The sequence below is a fragment of the Dreissena polymorpha genome, chromosome 6, assembly GCF_020536995.1.
Source record: "Dreissena polymorpha isolate Duluth1 chromosome 6, UMN_Dpol_1.0, whole genome shotgun sequence".
In the NCBI taxonomy this organism is placed as follows: Eukaryota; Metazoa; Mollusca; class Bivalvia; order Myida; family Dreissenidae; genus Dreissena; species Dreissena polymorpha.
Genome location: NC_068360.1, coordinates 55,201,231 through 55,225,090, shown reverse-complemented (window position 1 = coordinate 55,225,090; position 23,860 = coordinate 55,201,231). Strand labels below are relative to the sequence as shown.

The window sequence follows — 23,860 nt, the reverse complement described above, 5'->3', positions numbered from 1 at the left end:
GTTCAACTTCTACGTTGACATGCTAGCATGATAATTTTAGAATTTAGTACAAGTTGTCATCCTATTTGTATGTTTCTACTTTAAGTTCACATTATTCGTTATGGAGAGTTATATATGATGATATATAATGATAAAATGATGACATTGATGATGATGATGATGATTGTGGTGTTGGTGGTGATGATGATGATGATGATGATGATGATGATGATGATGATGATGATGATGATGATGATGATGATGATGATGATGATGATGATGATGATGATGATGATGAAAAAGAAGAAAAATAAGAATGAGAAGATGACGACGACGACAACGACGACGATGATGACGATGATGCTGCTGCTGCTGTTGATGATGATGATGAAGAAGATGATGATGATGATGATGATGATGATGATGATGATAAGGAAAAGAAGGAGGAGAAGGAGGAGGGGAGGAGGAGGAGGAAGAAGAGGAGGAAGGGGGGAAGCAAGAGGAGCAGAAGAGAAGGAGGAGGAGGAATAGGAATAGGAGGAGGAGGAGGAGAAAGAGGAGGAGGAGGAAGAGGGGGAGGAGGTGGAGCACTGTAATTCCATGCGAAGATGCAATATGTAAGTAAGAAGTTTGGATGTTATCAAAAGTGATTCCTTTCAACACGATATTCCTACATATAAATGTGCATAAACAGATGTTGACAGTCTGTACATATTCGACACATCAATGGTGTTTCCCTGAAAAATTACCATGATATTCTCGTTTCGCGCTGTTTACTGGCCAGATATCTTGATAATTGAGGAAGTACTTTCCGTAGAAGGCTTGTTAATATGCAGATTGCTTCTTTCCCGAATTAGGAAGTATATTCACGATATTTGGGAACTGTAAGAACCTTTTATTGGCGGCATCACAACAAAATTAATACTGGATAACAAAAAATGGATACAGATGGGTCAACCGTATGTAGAGCCATTAACGTAGATATCTGGCATTACACGTAATAGTTCATTTTGTATATTTTATTCATTCACAGACGGTATGCTCATGTAACGTAATAACGTAATCTAGTTAACCTTTGAGAAAAAAAAAATGTTTACAAAAAAGCAATTGTATAATGTTATCATTTGTGTACATAAACGACGAGTGTTTAGTGTGACCATATTGCACACTATTAATTAATTTCCTGATGCACTGTAGGCAAACATGGGCTTTATTAATATACTTATTCGTTAAAAAGCTCAACGTTTCCTGTTCTTACATACTACTGTCTAGTGTATCATGGGTATATACAAAGTAATTCTTTAATCGCTAACAACAGTGCAGACCGGTTTCAATTTTTTTGTTGTCGCAGGCGAGGCCCGTTGCATGCATCTTGTGTATTATAATATATACAGACTATGTAAAAAAACGTCTGTGTTTAAAAAGTAAAAATTGCAGAACTTTAAGCTGTAAAGACTTTTGAACGATATTATTGTATTCCATCCACTAATACACACATCATACTTCTATCAAACATGTTGCAATACCAGCCTACGAAACAAACTATGTATTGGCAATATTTCGTTAACTGTTTCATTGACTAAAAAAACACTACATTCACAACTGGCACCATTTTAAGTGGTTAACTAAATGTAGGCTGTTGATCTCCACGTTCCATCACGAGCCGCCACTTGTTTTCTACGGATAAAAGAACGACAATAAGTAAGGATTATTCCATAACACACAAACAACATAACCACTCAATTCATTATAAGAGTGTATTGAACATTTACAAAAACATGGAACATGTTTACCAAATAATAATAACATGAAACTGATGACTCAAATTGGGACACATTTTCTGATACAACCTCTTTATTTGCTACCTTTGTTGAAATAACGCTCGGTCATGTATTGAAATAATACTTCTTGATTTAAATAAAACTTGTTTGTTGTAACTATTGGAATACACCATATTGGTACACTTTGTTGTATATCTACATGTATTAATTTCAGACGGGGGCCCTTATGAACAAAACACTTCTGATCCGTTCTGTTCTGTTCATAAATGCTCCTGTGTTTAACAACATGTATAACGTCACTTGAATTATCAAATCTCAATTTGTTAATGAATACGATGTTTTTTTTATTTGGTGTGCTGACGTCATGTGTGTTTGGATTTCACGGAAAACTGTAGAGTATATATTAAACTTGTCATAATATATATAGGATCTGGCACGAGTTGTCATATCATACCATATTTTTATTAAACGAGTTCAGGAATTTTGTTAGTAAGCGAGCCTTTGGCGAATTTCCTGGACGAGTTTTATAAAATATGGTATTATATGACAACGAGTGTCAGATCTTTTTTTATCACATGCTTTTAAATGAGCAAATTAAATAAATATTAAGGCAAACATAATGATAAATCCCGAATGTTGTTTACATTTCGTGACGTCCTTTGACGTTGCAACGTCATTTCAGCAAAATAACAAAATGCGATTGTTCAATTAACGAAAACTAAGCCAATGAAAACGCTTGAAAATGTTGTATTACACATGTGTAATAAAAAAAAATATGTAATGGTTATATTACATGGGAAACAGGGTATGGCATGTGATAAAATAGAGATATATGATACACATTCGCGTTTGAATCGAACTGACTTACAGCCATGTATTGGTTATTGGCTATATTATCAACGGTTTATCAATCCAAGCCTGCTATATGGCCACTCAGCCTACCGTATCGCAGCGCCACACCTTAAGTAATTGCGAAAATAAAGAACACTTAGCCGGTACATATTTATCAATTATCCCCCTATTCCCTCAAACACATATTGTTCGGTTATTATGGAATCATGGCATCGGTCTTTTCGGTCGGTGAGTACGCAGCGCTGCACATTGTACTTTTGGCTTTACATAGTCTATTTGTTTCCTGCGTATATCCATCAAACGGTCTATAATTGTAGAAATGCAATACGTAAGATGTGTGTTTTATCGTTATATTCTTTAAAACTTATATGTCCTTGATCTTACGAAAAGTGTAGGAACTTAAATCATTGTGTATGTTCACCTTGTGTCGCAATACGTTGATTTTTATCCAAAATGAACCTTTATATGAGTTTTGTTGAGACTATGCATACATGCCATACACAATTCCAAATATGTCGCGTTAGTTGTTGCAGAGTTATGTTCCTTTTAACCTAGGCATTTATTAAATATTTGCATAATTTTACATGCGTACGTTATGTCGCTAACAGTTGTCTGTGTAGCAAACCGTATTTAGTTTCCGTTTTTCGCGTATATTAAGCATTGGAATAACATTTTGATATATAGTTAATTACATAAATTAACGCGGGTGCATGCTTTATAATACATGCATATGTATGTCTATTGACATAAGTCCCTGTCTTTAGAATAGCATGTATACAACATATGTATAGCATAAGTAAAACCATTGTTCAAATGCATCGTTCCTTAAGTCACCCAATACATCAATCCAACGTGTACTGAAACTATCAAACTCTTTTAACCGCATAGTTAGTGACGTATACAAAAAATGATACGATTTCTTTTTTATATTAAGGACGTACCTCAAAGCAGTATCATGTTCAGATTTCATGCACGACATATGTAAAGTATATTGCTTGGTAATTTCTTGGAAAGCACTGATGTATTTTCAAAACAAGTCGCGTCGGAAATAAGATCTAAATCGGGATATTTGCATAATTTAGGTATACTTTTAACAATTTGATTAATATTAGTATTAACTAATAAAAATACATTTATTTGAATTAGCGTTTTTTCCACGGTTCTCGAGAGTACAACAATCTGTGTACCATTAAAAGATCTAAACAAATAATAAAGAATGATGCCGTTTAGTTATTGATAAATAATAATAGAATCGTCGATATTTGTATAAATCAATCAAAAGCACACTGTACACTTGCGAAATCTAATAATATATAAAGAAAATTAGTTTAGTTTTTATTTTTAAATCTATATAAAATAGTTTTTTTCTAAATCATACGCTCTTTACGAAATAAACAATATAAACGTATTTATTTTGAATATGCTATATATATTAATGTTATCAAAATGTCTAAAGTGTAACAAAGACTCATGAAAAACTCTGTTTCTATTAAAAATGGACATACTATAACTATATTAAAAGTGAAAGAAAACCTACAGCTTTGTTAATTTAGAATGCTGCTTAATGTTTCCTGTGCATGATGAAAAATGTAACGCACCGAAAATAATTTGTATTTATATTTAACATCATGATCATAATATGGTAAATGGGAAAAATCGTCTTGCTGAATTCTGACATAAATATAAAACAAAACATGATTAAACAAAGGTATAATATCTTATTGTTGTAGTAATTTGTAACTCTGCAGTTCAACAATATTTTAAGACTAATTGACTTATGTTTAATATGGAATAGTTCATTATTATGTATTGCGCGAAGTACCATTCATTATCATGATTGCATAGAAATCATTCATGTATGGTACTAATTTCTCCCAATCATATGTTTTAAACTTAAGAATCTAAACTATCTCGACTCGAAAGCTTCAATTGAAAACACAGAGCCTATACAAGTTTTAACAATCAATTAACCCCTTTTACTACAAAATGAGCACTGGAATTACAGAAATATGATAATTGGGGAATTTTTGTAACAGACCAACGTTAGTCGTGTTGATTGAATTCAATATTGGAGGATAAGTTCATAACAAATTACGAACAGGCATGAATCGTCTTGAAACTACCGAAGTTAGATGCTCGCTCATACATCACATACTAAAGTCATTTTCTTTTAAGACATTTATTGATGGTGTTGACGTAAGACACATTCAAATGCAAATGTATATATAGCTCATAATGTACAATTTATGATGGGATAAATTCAATACAAAAAAATGAATAGTGTTTGTCTTAATAAAACAAGCTGTGCAAATATTTTAAACAAATAAAAATAAATAAATAAATATGTATCAAGTATTTAATAGAAGACGATAGAAAGCGCTCATATGGGCGTCATTGCAGGATCTGATAGGATAAAGCGAGAAGAGCGAGCCTTGCGAGCGCACTGTTTCGTTGCTCTTTCTATTGGAAACGTCGCATGCAGACAAAACCCGACGTACATATTCATTCGTTACATATGTTTCACTGATCATCAAACCAGTTTTAGTCTAAAATGTGAGGTTTGAGACGAGAATAACGTTGGTCAGGGATTGGCAGTGGACACAAAATAACGGACTTGTTTTATTAAACGGATTAAAGGTTTGGTTTGCATCACGATATTTTATTTTTTACTTAATTTTCGGAAGTTAAAAATGTGTCTAAACACATGATATTATTTTGTAGCATCATTTGTGTCATTCGTAACAGAATTACAGAAACAATTGAGTTATAAAAACACAAAAAACCTTTCCGTGAATAACATAGTACTTATTATCAGATTTAAAATCATGAAAATCATTATATTTGAGCATGCCAGTTACATGTGTTTATCCATACTGCACTTATTTTCAACTACTACTAATAATAACACTGATCATAATTTAGATAATAATAATACATATTTTAATAATAATAATAGTTATGATAAAAATTCTTAAAAACAAATAATAATTATAATAATCAAAATTATAATAATAATGATAATAATAATAATAATAATAATATTAATAATAATAATAATAATAATAATAATAATAATAATTTTATAATAATAATAATAATAATAATAATTATAAAAATAATAATAATAATAATATAAAATTAATAAAGACGTAATAATCATTTACAGCAGAAGCATTATGAACATCATTACTTTCGATATGACAAACATTCAAGTTAAATATTTTATTTCTGCATCACTCAATGTTAAAGGCAGCCAATACATACTTTATTTAAACCCGAATTAACGCAACAGATTTATGAATACAATTTTAGAGTCACAAAATACATACATAAATTATATGGTGCATATGTTAACAGCGAGGCATTAACAAATCGTTTATGGTGAATATCAAGGAGATCCACATTGCCACAAATTAATGTATTTCTCTAATGCGACTGTAAGAATAATGCAAAAGTAATTTCAAAGAAGTAAGCGAAACCAAGATTTTCATGATTATTTTTTTTATAAGCATTTTGATTTCATCAAAATGAATAATGCATCTCAAGGCCGAATTTGCCTTGACAAACAGGGATGCAATACACGTTTTGTCTCCCGATGCAATAATAATAAGCACAGGTTTTACATTTGCGTTACTGTATTCCCTTAGTGATAAAACGCGAGATCGATAACTAGTTTGTAGGCTATAAAATTGAATTAACCGTCTGGTGAGCGTTTTCCACAGTCTCAGCCGAAACCTGTCACTATAAGGTTAATTTCAGTTAATTGTTGTTTAGTATCTAAGCGACGCTTTTGGAAGATTGTCGTTGGAAATACGTTTTTTTATTGGAGCTATTGTTTTATAGATGAGCATTTAACAGTTACTTTCTTGTACATGTGTTAAGGTGTTGCTTAATATAACAATGCTAACATATATTTAAAAATGGCATTCACTTTATTGGTGTTATGAGTTCAGTTTATATCGAGATTATTTTAAAATAATACTTAAGACTAATCGTTTTGCCGTACTGCTACCACATACACTCGCTCGCAATAAAGTCGAGGTATATTGCTTGTAATTAAAAGCTCGCTGCTGCTAGCACAGGTAGAGCTTCACGTTATACCCGATTGAAATCCCGATTTAAACACATACTTACAAGTAAAATGATATTTTGCTCACGGTAGAAATAAAGCCATCATATCCTATCAACCAAATTAGAGACCAAAAATAGTCGAATAACACTTATAACTATTTGGTTATTATGAATTGTATTTAAATATTATTTTTTTTACGAATATAAAATACGTTTGATGCCTCTTGATTAAATCGATTCAGTACAGTTATTATATATAATATTCATTTATTATTTTTCAAATAAAGGAATATATTTACTAGATTATACATATTTCCCTTTATGAGGCCCGTAATTCGCACCCGCAAATCTGCCTCCGTATTACACGACTTCCAGAGCGGTCAAAGAGTACTGAATGTGTTTTGTATCGTACATCCTGTCACGTTTCGACTTAAAATAACTTGTTAGAAAAATACCATTTCTTACACGTTAACGTATTGACAGATTTTAAAAACAGTTTATTATTACTTCTTGTGTGTAAGTAATCCAATTTCAAATATAATCTGTGATTTAAGTTTATTTTAGTGTATATTGTATTTATTTTTATCAATAAAGGAGGTTTAAAATAAATGTAATAACATGACTGTTGTGATCAGATGTATTGTATCGAATTAGTTCATCGTGTCGCATCGAATCTTCCAATAAACTCGGACGAACGACTCACCGGAACACAACCGTCATGTCACACCTTCTATGTTTACTGTATTGAACTTGCGTTAACATTCTCCTTTCGCACAAACCTCGTTCAAACTTAGAAATCCCTAACCTAACCGTGATAACATCTAAATATTTAGTATTTCTGTAAAACAAGGAAGTACCCAATGGACTGATTCTTATGTGGGTTTGTGTTCATGGCAATGTTACCCTTTCAGCAGAAATTTAATTATTTTTGGAAGAAAAAGACACCAAATGCTGTTCATGTGAATTATTTGACGTAATGGCTATATTTTATGAAACTATAAAAAGTGCAACAATTTATATTTGGTCTTCTCAAACTACTGATTTTTGTGGATGAAGTTGTTTGTCTGGTTTATATCAGGTTTTCTTATTTCCGAGTTAGAAGCATTAAATTTGGATTCGAGCGCAGTTACTAAATTGTTTTGAAAACAGTGCTTTCAGTCGAGTTTTCTTTGAATTCATAAAGGTATTCACTTTACACAGAGGAACCCGACTTTGGAATACGAATATATACGAATATATATGAAAATTGCTCAATTGCTAAATCTGAAAAACAAACTGAAACGAAATGTTAATAAAGTATGTTTTATCTCTCAAGTATGTCATTTTATGTCATAACTAGATACTTAAGCATGTTAAAATTCCACACATGCTAATCATTTACTGCATGTAATGTGTTCACATATGTATTTTTGTATCTGAAGTAGTATAATACAGATACATAATTATAATTCATTATAGGGAGAAAGGAATGCACGCAATGGGCTTGAAATATTATAACGCCGAACCGAAAAACTTCCGAGTTGATCAGCCGAACTATTATTATTATGTCCACTTAGTGCCATTAAATTCATATGATTTCAACATTTTAAACAAAAACAGTGACAGCAAACTAGAGTATTTACTATGCAGTAAACTATCATTTAATTTATATAACACAAACTGACTTATGATTTAACTCCAATTTATATAAATGTTTTATATCAGTATTGCTAGTTCGCTGAGTTTCAACACAGATCTTTGTTTGAATTTATTCAATAAACGGTTTAATAACTGGTCTTGTTAAATATATACATATGCTTGCATGATCGATATTCTTTTAAGAAAATGAGACGTATCTGTATCAACTAGAGTCCAAAACGCATGCATAACGCATCAAATACCTAACGAATAATACAAGCCGAATGATGTACTCTACGAACTGTCCGTGAGTTCAGTTAAATAAAAATTATGTTTATTCTAAAATTGCGCAAAAAACAATAACACATTATAGCAACTAACAAATGGCATACATGGCATAAATACTTATAAATAACTGTGTTTACATTTTAATGGAGATTAAAAAAACATTCTCTACCCGAAAGTGTTTAAGCGTCAGTCAATTATTCCGAGGTTAGACATTAAGCGTTTAATTAAGCGTTTGTGCACAATAAAAACAAACTGCCCTTTTCTCGCATTGCGTTACATTTAAGCTGCCAATATTCTGTTTGTTTTATATACATGTACGATGTAGACAGATGACTCGCTACAATGTATTCAATATAAATTGCAGACAATCGCACCATGATCACAGTGTGTATAATGTGTGTATATGTATCAAACAGATGTTATAAGAGTAAAAATCGAGCATTATCTTTTTTTTTTGTACGGTGCTGAAATTATTTTTTTTTCAGACATTCTTAAAGATACATATATCAACCAAGCAGCATCTGGCCCATCTGATGGATACCATTCTAGTCATGAACACGAGCAATACCAACAATGCTAGCGGGGATCTATTAGCGGCGAATCAGACAGGCAGCTTGACGGTGTACAAGTTACTGTATGATTACGTGCTTCCAATAATTGTGTTTGTGGGACTTGTCGGAAATCTGACGTCTATATACCTGATGCTGGTTGACAAGCAGATGCGCAAAGTATCCTCCAGTGTTTTTCTGATGTCCGTTCTAGCGGCGGACACAGGGATGCTTGTAGGTCTATTACTGGTCTGGATTGAGTCGCTGGGGTACCCCTTAAATCATCTTCCGGCAGTGTGTCGCATCAACGTCTATCTTACATACGTCTTTGGATTCCTCTCAATATGGTAAGAATGGGAAGGATGTGCATTTTTTTCTTACTCATCTGATACAATTCTAACGTTATAAAAACACATGGAAAAACACTGTCATTTGTTTAGCTTTTTTATTAAAAAAGAATGTACCGTAACTACTCTACATTTTCGGTCTCTCCAAACTTTCGGACTCCCCCATATAAAGACAAAATATTTAGTTTGTGTGACTGTAAATTGTCGGACAAACACGTTTTTGTCCATAACTAATGACTCGAAATTTTCGGAAAATTTATTTGACAACGCTATTTTACAAGAATTCTACCCAGGTGACAATTGGAGCATGAGTTTTTACAACCGGAATAAGGCAATTTGCCATAACATGTTTAATATTAGGTAGATAACTATGTCTAACGGTTACAGACAATGGTTTCACCCAACAGCTAAAAGTGAAAACAAAGTAATGTATACTATATGGCGTTAAACTTTATAAGCACGTGCTATTATTCGTTAAAACAATTGACACAATATACATTGCATTCATATATCCGATCGTCAATGATTTATTTTAAGTATGTCTTTTATTTTTCCAAAACACGTATTGTTTGTATCTACATTTTCGGATACAAACTTAACTTATGTTTACGTGTCCGAAAACTTAGTTTTTGCGGTATAACGTTAATTGAAATTTAGTAATATTAAAATTCATTTCAAGTACTTGTAAAATTGGTTGTGTCTGCAGGTATGATATTCGTTTGAGATCAAACCAGATATAATAAAGGCCAACTGATTTATGTGTAAGTAATACGCCCGTGAACCAAGTGTAACTGAAAACAAACATATACATAGTTGTATAACGACAAGCAATGAAGCTAGTCTATTCGTTGCATATATAATGCATGTTATGCCTGTCTGTACGTCTAACAGGTATATCAATTGTTATTAAATAAACAATTTAAAGGTCATCCATTACAATGGTTTTACCGTAATTTCAGTCAAGTATAAGTCTTTATTTTTAACAAGAATTAAATATATACGACCAAAAATATCTTGGTAAGTTTCATAATTGGATATTAACTTCAGCGCGAAATTGCTTCGACTAAGAAATATTTCGCCTAATGTATTTAATCGCAGATAAATGCATTCTCCAAAATAGCGTGCCGAATGGTTCATGGGGCTCTTATAGCGTGAGACTGAACGCATTCATCACGTCAAGATGGCATAGTATACATTTATAATTGAATAACGGTTCATAATACATAATACGACTGTGTGGGGAAATAGGGAATACTTATTTGCTGACAGGTCAAGTTTTGATAGCATAAAAATAGCGATCATTCTGCGAGTCTGCCTCACTAAGGGAGCTATATGTCAACGTGTTCGGTATACAATCACAACTTAATTTAAATATGTATTGGTCTACACTTTACATGTTATGTTGACTATATTGTGTGCTGTATGTATTTATACGCATTGGCTTCACGCCTAAAGTATTTTGAAATAAAACCATAAAATTATGTTAACTCCGTTTTAATAGCATGCTTTTATAAATAAATATATGCAACATACGAGGGTTCGTCTCACCAAAACTATGTGCTATACTGCGAATAGCTTGCCTACGTGGTGCAAGAGTTGTTATTCTTAAGTGTTTGTGTTTTGCTTCGGTGTTAAATTAGTATTTTTCTGTGTTCATGTGTATAATCGTATAAAAATAGGTCACTTGCCTAAAATAAAGGATCCGATATTGATGCAATTATTTAACACTACTGATGAATCTGGAGTATTTATTTGAATACGTGTTATACACACTAAATTGTATATTTTGATTTTGTGGAAAGAAAGCAAGCTGTTCGAAACTAAATAACATAGTTAAGCATTCATCGCTAACAGTGTTCAATATTTAAAAAACATTCCACATACATACAACTTATTTTCATGTTTTTTATATTTGTATTGAAAAGTGAATATCTTATTTTCACTTTAAGATTATCAATTAATTAATTTATTAATTGCACAGTTTTTACATTTGAATAAAGCGTGCATCTATTTTATGTTTCAGGTATGTGGTATGCATAACCGTTGAGACGTTCATTACCATTTGTCATCCAACAAAGATCAAACAAATGTGCACGCTGTTCCGAGCACGTGCTGTGGCGGTGATGCTGCTTGTCACAGCCCTCGTACTGTATGTGGTGGCCCCAATTATCACCGAGGTATTGTATTCAAATTGTAAACGCACACAGGATATAACATTGAACCAGTACCGTTGCGTATGTGAGCTCTACGTGTTTTAAGCATGGTAACAATGGTCTATATGTATTAATTATGTAATAATAAATTGAGATTGAGACAGTGAATAAACCAAATATTTTTTTTTATAAACCCTAAAACTGAACAGTACATGCTGAGCCTTTCAGTTAAGTTCATCCTATCTTATTCAGGTACAAAGCGCGCCTCATTCAAACGCCACCAAACAATGTCAGCCAATCGCGAAATACGGTGGCCTACATCAACTTGTCTTCTACGCCGACCTGGTGCTGACCTTGTTCGTACCGTTCGTTCTCCTCATCATTTTGCTGACTTTCATGACAGTCGCCATTGTTCGTTCGGTGAAGAGAAAACAGAAAAGAACAATCAAGAAAACCAACGAGGATGGCAATCAGTCTAGCATAGGAAAACTGCCACAGGTTCGGGTAGCAAAGATGCTCTACATTTTATCGGTCAGCGTCGTGTTTCTTAACATACCTAGCCACGGATTCAAACTGAAATCCATTATTTCTGGAAATACCCATCTTTCTGACGCGGAGAGTTTAATTCACCTAGTGTTGTTATTTGTAAGTTACACGTCTTTTTCAGTGAAGTTTTTCATATGTGCCGCTTGTAGTAAGAACTTTAGAAAGTTGATAGATCAACATTGTTGTTGTAGTCGCGTGACGCGTTATCACACTGTCCCGCAGCAAACTATTGAGACGGCAACCTAAAGAAATGTGACAGTGTTTAGGTCATATGTCCGAAGCCATTGATTTACAAATCTGAACGCAGAGCTGAAATAGAATATTTCATTCATCAAAATAAAGAAATGACAATTTAAATTAAATGAGAAAGTTAATTACCATATTATAGGTATTGACTGAACGCTGTGACATGAACAACAATAAATAATTCCGATTAGATTTACGAAAACGCCACAGGCCATGTTATAAGCATTTAAAAACGGTTCCGATAAAGAAAGCACACGTGCACGGATGCTGCGAATGGTTGAATGATAGCTGCCAGCTTACAGGTTTCAAAATCAATATTTTCATAATTATTGTAAAGCAATTATAGAAATGATGTTGATATTGTTTTGTCCCTTTCAATGATAAATTTCATTCGCTTAAAATATAACGTTGAAATGATTTATTATACTACCACACCTATATTAAATCTGTCTCAAGAATGAGTCCGCAAATACATAAAACTTTATTTTTAATGTAATCACATCGCAATAAGCTCTTATAAACCATGTCTCTTCTTACGAATATCATGGTTTTATTGAACACTTATGATATTGAATGACGCGGATGCATTTATAAAACGCGATTAGATGTGTTCGTATCTGCCATGTTGCTTAATTTGTTGAATATATCTTTGTAACATTGTTTTCCGTTTCACAAGAATAATGTATGTGTATAACCGTATGTATGCCTGTATTTATGTTGTTGTCATAATTGAATACAAAATAAACAAGTGTGTCTTCGCCAACATTATTTTAATTTCAATAATAAACGGTTTTATGTATATTTTACACATTATGTCTATCTCTTATGCCATTTCTTTGCTTGATTAAATGTGCTTTGTGGCTGATGAAAACTTAAGTCAAATGGTTCCTGAAACACTCTAAGAAAGGAAACTGTTTAATAGCATGTTCAAAGTATTTAAACAGGTCTTATAAAACATAATAACATCAGTGGAAATACAACGGTTATTTCTTAACACAAACTGTTCAACATATATTCATCGAAGCCAACCGATTTGAGTGTGACTTCATCTTTTACTGTATTATAAGCATGCGCTTTATCGACCTTGTATATGCTCTAATGAAGTAATTCTTAATATATCCACCTGCAAATCGCATCTCGGTTTACATTCTACAAATAGTCCTGAAGTTGACAACACAGGCAATAAAATAAGAAATACGGTGGAATATTAAGTCGTTGTTTAATATTATAAATTATATGCAGCGTATGTTTACATTATTATGGAAGAGGTCATACACGTCAGCGTTAACATAGCTCGGGCTGCATATGGTAAACATATTACGAACGTAATATATTGTAAACATAAATCGGTTTTCAGATGTAGAATACACATAATGTGCATCGTATGTTGCAAACATAGTGTTTTATTCATACATGGGAATTATAGCTCGGCCGTCATATTTGGCTCATAAAGCTTGTTCGTCATATATGGTAAACAAAGCGCGTGCTTTGTATTTGCCAAATACAGTTATGGCACATATTTGTTAAACATAACGTGTGCATCGTTTGTGGAAAACATGGGTCTGGCGTCATACACGTGTTATTTGTAGCCATTTTTTAGTAAAATAGCTAAGACATTGAATATGCGAATGTTGTGTTAAATCAAGGTTGTTTGATAATCGTTGAGGCGGATGCATTTGAAAACTCCGATAAGATGTATTTATCTATAGAATAATATTATGTTGTATATTTTCTGCCATTTTTACATTCCTAACTAAACCACAAACGGCTATTTAAGGTTTATCACAATAACGGTGTACCAATTAACCCCAATTCACTAAAAGTCTTAACAATGTAACCAAATAAAACTTATGCATTTGTTGTGTCTAATCCGACACGAAACGATGCAACTTTTGTGATGACTTTATTAGATGTAAAACTAACATTTGGTATGTGGAATCTTTCCGGTGCTATAAAATGAAGGTGAAATACCCAACACATGTGTATTTATTTTTTTTTGTCTAGGCGATACTCAATTTTTGTATGATTTCGCATCAATGCGTTTCTGCCTCAATTAATATAATACTGGAAGACTAACCACACGTATTAGTATAAAAGTAGTGATGTAGTTGATTCCTTACACATGTACTCTTTGGCCATATACCACTATCTTAACATTAAACGTGTAAAGGGCGATTTCATTGTATTTCAAACGGTGATAAAATGCGTAAGGAACGAGTTTCCTTGATCGCATAAATGCATTGGCAATGTATTGTGCAATACATAATCGCATTTTGCAACCAGACTAAATAAGCTAAGACCCAGAAATTTCATTTCAAATTTGTAAGTTCTGAATGTGTATACCGCATCTGTAGACATAAACCATAATTGATACTACGAATGAACTGTAAAAAATATATATAATTGATAATACGAATGAACTGTAAAAAACTCATCTCAATTATCGTTTGTAATTGCATGGATTATTTGTTAAGGGTATTTTTAACATAGTACTTCATACAAAAAACATTCACCGAATGACCACCAAGCGCGTTTATTACAATCTATGATTGCGAGATCAAAATATGTTTCTAATGCTATAGAGTTGATAGCATCAATATATTTAAGAAACTCCGGATAGTACGTATTAAGAACCACGAATGCTCCTTGTAAATAGCGATTTTTATTAATTGTTTGCGCATCTTATTTGTCATACGTATAATGTGGTTATAATTTAGGAGTATGACTCTGCATTTGCTTAAAATCAAATTGACTTACGGGTGTTGCGTCGGTTGTCGGTGCATTTACCCAATAGTGGATTTGTTTAAATGTGTTGTTAACCTCTATAAGTCATTTGCAATTAATATGCTAAATTTGAACTTTCTAACAATAAAAATAAATCACTTTTAAAGGATTTTCGGTATTTAAAGCTTTAGAATATTAAAAGATGTTGAATGAAACAAACAATTTATCGAGTTTCATATCTGTTAAGAGGTCGAGTTTGCATTGTCGTTATAACTGTAAAAACCGATAAACATTTATTATGTGAGCCGCACAAATGAGATTAATGACAACAGTTTTAATTAATATCATGTTGCGCTTACGCCTCACATTCTCTTCTCGTTATGTTCCCCGCTAAAACAAAAGGTCAACGCACTGCTTTTGGAAGATAACCCATACCAATACTCAACAATCATATGTAAAAATATATTCGATATGAATGAAATAAATATGCATAGATACAAGTGTCGGAATGTACCCAAACACTTTTAATTAAGCACCTTAATATCCGCATAATATCATATTACCGTAATTAGGATTGAAATAGCCTCAATATATGTATCTGGAGCAACTGCTTTTAATATGTGATCACATGGCAAAGAATATCTCATTCTTTGCTTATGTGTTTAATCATGCTGCATTTTCACCTTTTTAATAAATAGATTCTATAAATAGTTGTGTATGTAACGTCCACGTGATTTATATCAGACAATATTTGGATGCACGTCATATTAGTAATTACCACCTTAAAAGTCACCAATTTACTGTAAACTTTATGCAGGTTTGATAAAAACAAACTATTTGAGGTCGATGTATTATATAGCATAAACTCAAAATGCAGAAAACCACATTTTATCAAATATATACAGCATAAGTTTTCATGAAATCATAATACACGACACTCGTCATGCCACAAATTCATTCATACTAAATATGCAGCACTGTAGAAATTATAATCTATTACTTCTTTACAAATAATGCCGTAGAGATATGGTTAAACGATAAACAGGTTAATGTTCTTATGATCTTTAATATATCAAGCTCGTCACAAAAACAAACAACTACCAGGCAAGCCTCGCCCTTTTTTTAAACCTCACCTAATATATTTCACAACGATGGGTCGTTGACATGTTTATATATTATATTATATGTGTGTTTCCTAACACTAAAAATATATATGCCATTTTTTCAAAATGTATACAATTCTTTGTCTATATATTATTTTGTATTTCTATGACCAACTACATTTGGTTCGATTCGTAGCTAATTTTTTAAATGTAGTTAATCAATCTCTCCTACATAATATAGACAGTTATATTACACTTAAATGTATTATCCCAAAAAAATATCGATTTGTATTGATTCAAGTGTTCAGCTTAGTTCGCCTTTATATTAAAAATGCAGTTAAACCTTACACATTTTTTTAAATAAGCAAATAAACATTAACTATTTTGTTCGTTGTTGCATTTTTTATTTATAGAAAAGATGGTGTGTCGGCTGGTTACTTTTGATATGTTATGCCATTTTTCTATTAGTAAATCCACATTTGAAGGACAAACGTTCAAACGTGTGCTCATTATTTTACGATCATGTAATTTCAATAATGTGTTTATTAAAAACTAATTGATATGTAACAATTGCTAATTCACTCTTCGAGCTATTGGAAACATCGTTCACGTTTCGTAAATTGACCGCTGTCCTATTTACGTAAGGGTTAGAAATAACGTCGGCCATGCTTAAGCAATTAAAGTGCACCCTTAATACGCTGGAAAATACTCAAATAAGGTTAATTTATTGTAGACTACTAGTGTGTGTCAATGTATATTTTGTAATTATCAAAACATATGCTTACGTGCTTTGTGTTAGTGAGACCACTGCATGCAGATCGAAATGACTGGGGTGCATATAAGAAATAGCTTTTGTTAGAAAATAGTCAAACACTTGCTGATTTATTTAAACTACTTATTTATTTATTTATATCAATTAATATTTAGTATGTTAATATACAAATTAAATGTGTAGTAATTGATTTTAATAATCCATGGAGTAAACAAAGATGGCGTATAAGGATTGGTCTACAGACTTTTACCTTTGTATAGGTTTATGTAAGTAAAGTTTAAGAAAATAATATAAGCTTGTTCGATTTAAACTGGGTCCGTATCACGTGAATCCGATTACAACGGCTTGATCCGATACACATGATACGAACCAGTTACTAATAGAACAAGCTTATAGTAGATTGAAACGATCCATTATTTTATTGTCTGCCTTTAAAAAGGTCGTAATCGATTAACCGTTTTATGGTACCCGAAGCGAGTTCGAGCCAATTGAACAAAAGAACGTGTGAAAATTGTAGCCGGGACTGTGAAAAGAGTTCGAGCAATCCGATAATTCGAGCCAAGCGCGTTTTAGCCATCCGACAAAATTGTGTATGCAAAATGATATAGAAATAAAAAAATCGGTACTTGGAGGAAAGTGCGAGCCAACCGTAAATTCGAGCCAAGCGAGTTCGAGCCATCGGGTTTCGACTGTAATTTCATTAATCATAAAATCGGTTAATAAATTCCACCAATTGGTGTAAAGAAACGCAAACATAATCCTTTAATCTTCTAACTCGTTAGTATATGTACATTTGCATGCATATACATAAGTATAAATACAGAGAATACATAAGTATAAATACAGAAAAAGTGAAACTTCAGCTGCCCATCTTGAAAGAACGCCCTTTTTTTTATAAAGCCCCGTATTATATTGATTGCATGGAAACGGTTGGAAAACACTGAGACTTCAACATCAACTTCAATGGAATACTCTTCAACGCCACGGTGGACATCTACTGAAGAGGGTTAAAATCTGTACATGGTAGAGTGCGTGAATGCATCAAGCACGGATAAAATGGCTATAAAGCCAACTTGTATAATACACTGTACAAAAAGATGCCTCATGTTCTAGGCGCTGTGTTGGATAGACTGGACTGCTGACTTGAACGCGTCCAGGCTAGGGGCTGTAACGACTGAGGTAGGTAGAAGGTTCCAGGATGGTATTGTTTATGGGAAAAAGGAGTGCTGGTAGACGTTCACTCTGCAATGTGGTTGCAGAAGCTTCAGGCTGTTGCTTTGTCTGGTAGGTCTAATAAATGCTGGGGTTGGGATGTATGTGACAGGAACAGCGATAAGACCATTAATGACTATGAAGAGGAGGACTAAATAAAAGTACTGCCGTCGTTTTTGGAGAGACGGCCACTGGAGAGTTGAAAGAATGGATGTGACACTGTCTGGCTGGTGTGGATTAAACGGTTTATTGGCGACAAATCTTGCAGCGTTGCGTTGTATTTGTTCAATCTGTTTTATCTTTGTTTGTTGTTGTGGATTCCATATTGGTGCCCAGTATTCTAATTTAGGTTGAACAAGAGTCACATATGCCCTTTCTTTTACTGGTGGACATTTATTCAAGTTGCGTGTGATGAATCCCAGAGTTTGTGAAGCTTTCTTGGTCATGTTATCGATATGAGTGTTGAATTTCAGATTATCACAAAGTTCGACTCCTAAGTAAGGGTGATGTTTAACAGTTTCAAGGGTTTCGTCATTCATAGTATAGTTATAAAGTATTTTCTTAGTGAAGTTGGAGATATTCATTATGGCGCATTTTTTAACATTAAACTCCATCTGCCAAGATTTGCTCCAATGTATGAGGGTATCGAGGTCCTGTTGTAGAAGTTGCTGATCAGAGTTAGAGTTAATCGGGCGATAAAGAACGCAATCATCCGCGAAGAGACGTATGGTTGAAGAGATGTTGTCAGAGATGTCATTGATGTATAGAAGAAATAGGCAAGGCCCGACGATTGTTCCTTGTGGTACGCCTGAGGTGACTGGTGAAGATTCAGATGAGGCATCCTGGACGACAAACTTCTGGCTCCGTCCAAATAGGAAGCAGTCAATCCATCGGCGTGTGTTATTAGAGATGCCATAGAATTGAAGTTTGAAGATAAACGTTGGTGTGGAACCTTATCGGAGGCTTTAGAAAAGTCCAAAATGGCCATGTCAACTTGTTTGCCTGAATTTAGGTGTTTCGAAAGGTCGTGTGTAGTTAACAACAACTGGGACTCACATGACCGTTTCTGTCGGAAGCCGTGTTGATTCTCGTGTAAGATGTTCTGCGAGTCTAGGTGTTTCATTATGTTAGATACCACTTTATGCTCGAGAATTTTGGAGACAGAAGTTAGTGAGAGAGGTCGATAATTAGATGGATTCGAGCGATTGCCCTTTTTAAAGATGGGAACAACATTTGCCGTTTTCCAGTCTGATGGAACAATTCCTGTATCCAGAGAACGTTGAAATATGCATAAAAGAATGTCTGCTATAATTTCACAGTTATTTTTTAGCATGATGATTGGTTATTTGTCGGAACCAGATGCCTTTTTCTCGTTAAGTCGGTTTATGCTGTTAATTACGCCTTGGCGAGTTATGGTGATTGGATCCATGGATTTAAATGGAGATGGTCCTTTAACGGGGATGTTGGAGAGATTTTCTTCTGTGAAGACGGAGGTAAATTGCTTATTCAGCATGTCGACTTTCCCCTGGGCTGTGTCTGCTATGGAGCCTTCATTTTTCAGAGTGCTTATGCCTACTGCATCTTGTTTACGGCTTTTAATATATTTCCAGAAAGACTTGGAATTTATATCATTTTCTGGGTCAAGCATGTCATTTAAATAAGAGTGATAAGCTTTGCGAAGTTTGTATTTTATATGTTTCTTCAAATCATGGTAGGTATGTTTCAGCAATGATGACATAGAAGTACTAAGTCGTTCATGCATTTTGTTCTTTTCTTGATCAGTTTCCTAATTTCAGACGACATCCATGGGAGATCAATGAGTGTTTTGGTTGGGATATTTCGTTTCATTGATGACAGGACTGAAGACTTAAAAACATTCCAGATGGTTTCGACATTAGAAGAAGAGACTGAAGATAGAATTGTGTCTCGACAAGAGCTCAGTTCTAACTTGATCTGGTCCCAGTTCGCTTTCCTATAGCTGTACACAGTTCTTTTCTCACACTTGTTTGAGGCGGATGCGAGCGAAGTAGTGACTAGCAACATGTCGTGTTCGCTCATGCCGATCGGGGGACATGTGGAGTGTTTGATCACAGTACTTGGGTGCGACGTCAAATGCAAGTCTAGGGAACGATCCTGACGAGTTGAAATGGTGTTAATCTGTTCTAGATGGTGATCCCGGATAACTGAACAAAGGCGTTCACAATGTGCTTTATCCCTTGCGCCTGGTGGAGAGGATAAATTTTCCCAATTAATGTCACCTAGGTTAAAATCTCCACCAAGTTGTATGATGCAGTTCTTGTATTTGCTTTGATTATTAATTTTTATTAGCGAATTATTTAAGTGTTCAAGTGCTTCCAGAGGAGAACGTGGTTCACGGTAAAATGAGCCTATCAAGAATTCTTTTTTATTATGAGTTGTAATTTTGACCCAAATAAGTTCACAGTTCTCGTGTAGGTCGAGACACTCTTCACAATCATAAACAGGTTTCAGTAGAATGATTACACCGCCATATCCCTTTTTATCACTTATGGTTAGATCTCTATCTTTGCGCAAAACTGTATATAGATGTTCACTTTGAATGTTGTGTGGGAATAGTTCAGCGTCGTGAATAGACGAATTTAGGTGAGTTTCTGATCCTATAATAACATCTGGTTCCATACTAGAAATCACATGATGTAGTTCCAACTTTTATTTCTTATACTTTGGATATGTACAACAAGTGTATTAAAATAAGTACTGTTGTTGTTGTTCGCACTATTTATTGTTTTGATGGAGACACTTGATGATTTTGGTGAGACGTTACTCGAGTTATAAGTATATTATGATGACAGGTCTGCATCCGAAATAATACTGTCTGCATGAGAGGATACCTTGGAGATATTCATGTTTTCAGGTTCTGGAGGGCATTGTTTGAGCGGCTAGAAACATTCGGTTGACTACTACGCGGGTTATCGGGTATGCTGAAAGAAAAACATGTTTCGATGTACGAAATATCAACAGCACTTGTAGATGTTGTGTTTGGTATGCCACAGTTAAGACATATCCAGGTTACGTTGGATTTTCCAAACATGCTGTAAAGACTATCAGAAATATTAGTACAATCATTGTGATACCAAATATCGCATGTGTCACATAGTAGGGCTTTATATTTCCAGGTTACTCTCCTAGTAGAGCAGATGCCACACGGGAATCTATTTAGTTCCGGATTGACCTGAACGTCACCACATTGCAAAATTAACATAAACAGCAATAACATGGATGATTGTTTACATTTTACTTTCATTTTGAATAAATTATTGTTCCTTCTCAATACTGCAAAAGAAGTCTAGAAATTAAGCAGGCTGTTAGCATTTGACGAGGCTACTATTTCATGTTTGCATGATAATCTGCGTCGTGGCTTCTATTTCCAAAAGGATAACTCAAGTTCAATGTTAATATGAAGACAACAACAGGAAAAACATGAAGGGACTTCATCTTGGTGTTTGCGATGTCCAATTTAGTGTTGTATTACCGTTCGGATGTTAACTAAAAGTTTACTTCCGGTTCAGAAAACCCAATGTAAAATTTGTGGGTGGGGTATGGTCGATTTCAAAATATCAAATTTTACAGCATATGTTCAATTTTATGGGACACTCATCGATGAAGTGATGATCTGGGTGGTTATCATCGATCTTATATGGAATTAGATTCTTGTAGTAGTAGAAACACTATGAAATATTTTTTCCTTTTCTCCCGCCAGAAACGCACGTCCGCACTCTACCATGACAGATTCGAATGACAAACAGGTTTTAATAACAACAAGCGACGTTAAACTAATGCTGACTGTAAATGAATACTGCAAATTGTAAAACGTGGGTAATATGCGAAAGGATCCAAACAACTGCCTAAACACAGCACACAACGAACTGTTATAGTAATCAAATAACTTAAGTAGATCACGCATTTTAAGAATGGATAACAGGTAGCGCTTCGTTAAATCAATATGCTCTACCCTGTATTTCATTATTTCCTCCGGGAACATAAAAATTGATATCTGGATCATGTTATTTGCATTGTATTCATATATAAAAAAATTCTATCATTTGAAACCCTGTGGACTTGCCCTGAAGATGGTTGTTTGGATAACTATTTTAACCCGAATTGATTATTGTTCTTAAAATGGTTTCGATAATGAAAAGTAGCTACATAATGCGTCACGCAAAACATCTTTGAAAACAGAGTGCTTCAATCTACGTCAACGACCATCTAACTAAATTAAACGCTCATGTATTCGCATGCGTGCGAAAAAAACAGACGGACATAGTGACATCCGCATGGTCCCGTGATGGTAAAATCTACTATAGGGACGTAAACGAACATATACACAAAGTGTCACCAGAGCAGTTCCACTATTGGAAAGATCTACCCTGGCCAACTTGGCGCTAAAACTCGTATACAGAACTTTGATGAACAGTATACAAAAATTATCTAGACAGCAAGGACAGTTATATAGTATAAACCACGAGAAACTCGAGAAGTTTGCACACTAGATTTAAAAGCAATTACCATAAACACTATGGTTACGGATAGTAAATACTTTAAAATGCACAGGTGAATGAATAAAAAAAAGCACTTGAACCAATATGTAAACTAAACGTGTTTATGTAAACAAATGAAGTGTAATAATGTATGAACAATATATATTTATGTAAAAGTGTCGAGTAGTACAAACAAGTTATAACAAGCAAACACTCTCATATTTTTTTATTGCTAGTTATATACCTTTTTACACAATATTTATTAAAGGAAAGTCATGTAGACAAAAGCAGTTATAGTTGTATTGACAATATTTAACTTAATACGCACATGTGAAATGCACACGTATATGAATATGTGTATATCACTTTTTCATGGATCCATGTTTTAATTTGAACAGTATATGTGAATAAATGTATAAGTAACACTAAAACTTATATGTATCTTAGAAGATAGCATGTTTTTTTTTACAATGCACAACATTGTGTATGCATTTATTTATTGCAGTAAGTAATTAATGTGTCCATTTCATTTATGCATTCAACTCAAAATATATATTAAAAGTTAACTTTTAAATCAATACAAAAATAGTAATAAGCTTAAACCAGCACATGCTTTATAAGTGTACACGTCAATTAAGGACTAGTTACAAAGCATAACAAACAAACATGTACATTTAGAGTGTGAATCGAAATATAATTATTGTAATAGTGTAAGAATAATCAATATTTGTAAATTTACATAACTGTATTGTTACAAGATATCAACAATCAAAATTGGTCAAGAATCTAACTAATAGAATAAGTGATAACGTACACATTTATATTTTGTCTAATCACTAGTTATATGTCTTGAGCGCACTATGTATGTTCGAAATGTACTTGTCAATAAATATAGTGATAGAAATAGACCTAATATGTATATTTGAAATATGCATATAAATACATGTATTAATAACACTTGAATGAATATGTATATTTGACATGTGCGCGAAAACAATTGTATTGCTAAACTTTATAAACAATCAATAATGTTTAAGGGTTTAAGTGGAAAAATTACTAATAGTGTGTGTTTTGTTTTTCCTTATTAATATGTTGAAATATTAT

General features: G+C 33.4%; 1 protein-coding gene across 1 annotated transcript; it reads left to right on the top strand.

Moving 5' to 3' along the window:
• The first annotated feature begins 9,119 nt into the window (after positions 1–9,119).
• Positions 9,120–18,394, top strand: LOC127835694 (G-protein coupled receptor 183-like). The gene is made up of 5 exons (XM_052362131.1): positions 9,120–9,483; positions 11,507–11,660; positions 11,889–12,134; positions 18,141–18,206; positions 18,287–18,394. The coding sequence occupies exons 1-5, from the start codon at positions 9,122–9,124 to the stop codon at positions 18,392–18,394; spliced, it is 936 nt and encodes a 311-aa protein (XP_052218091.1). The 5' UTR covers positions 9,120–9,121.
• The last annotated feature ends 5,466 nt before the right edge of the window (positions 18,395–23,860 follow it).

Coding starts and splice junctions, on each gene's coding strand:
- LOC127835694 (XM_052362131.1), top strand. CDS start 9,122: ATGGATACCATTCTAGTCATGAACACGAGCAATACCAACAATGCTAGC. Junction 11,661..11,888: donor TGGCCCCAATTATCACCGAG/GTATTGTATTCA, acceptor TATCTTATTCAG/GTACAAAGCGCGCCTCATTC. Junction 18,207..18,286: donor TAGGGGCTGTAACGACTGAG/GTAGGTAGAAGG, acceptor ATGTGGTTGCAG/AAGCTTCAGGCTGTTGCTTT.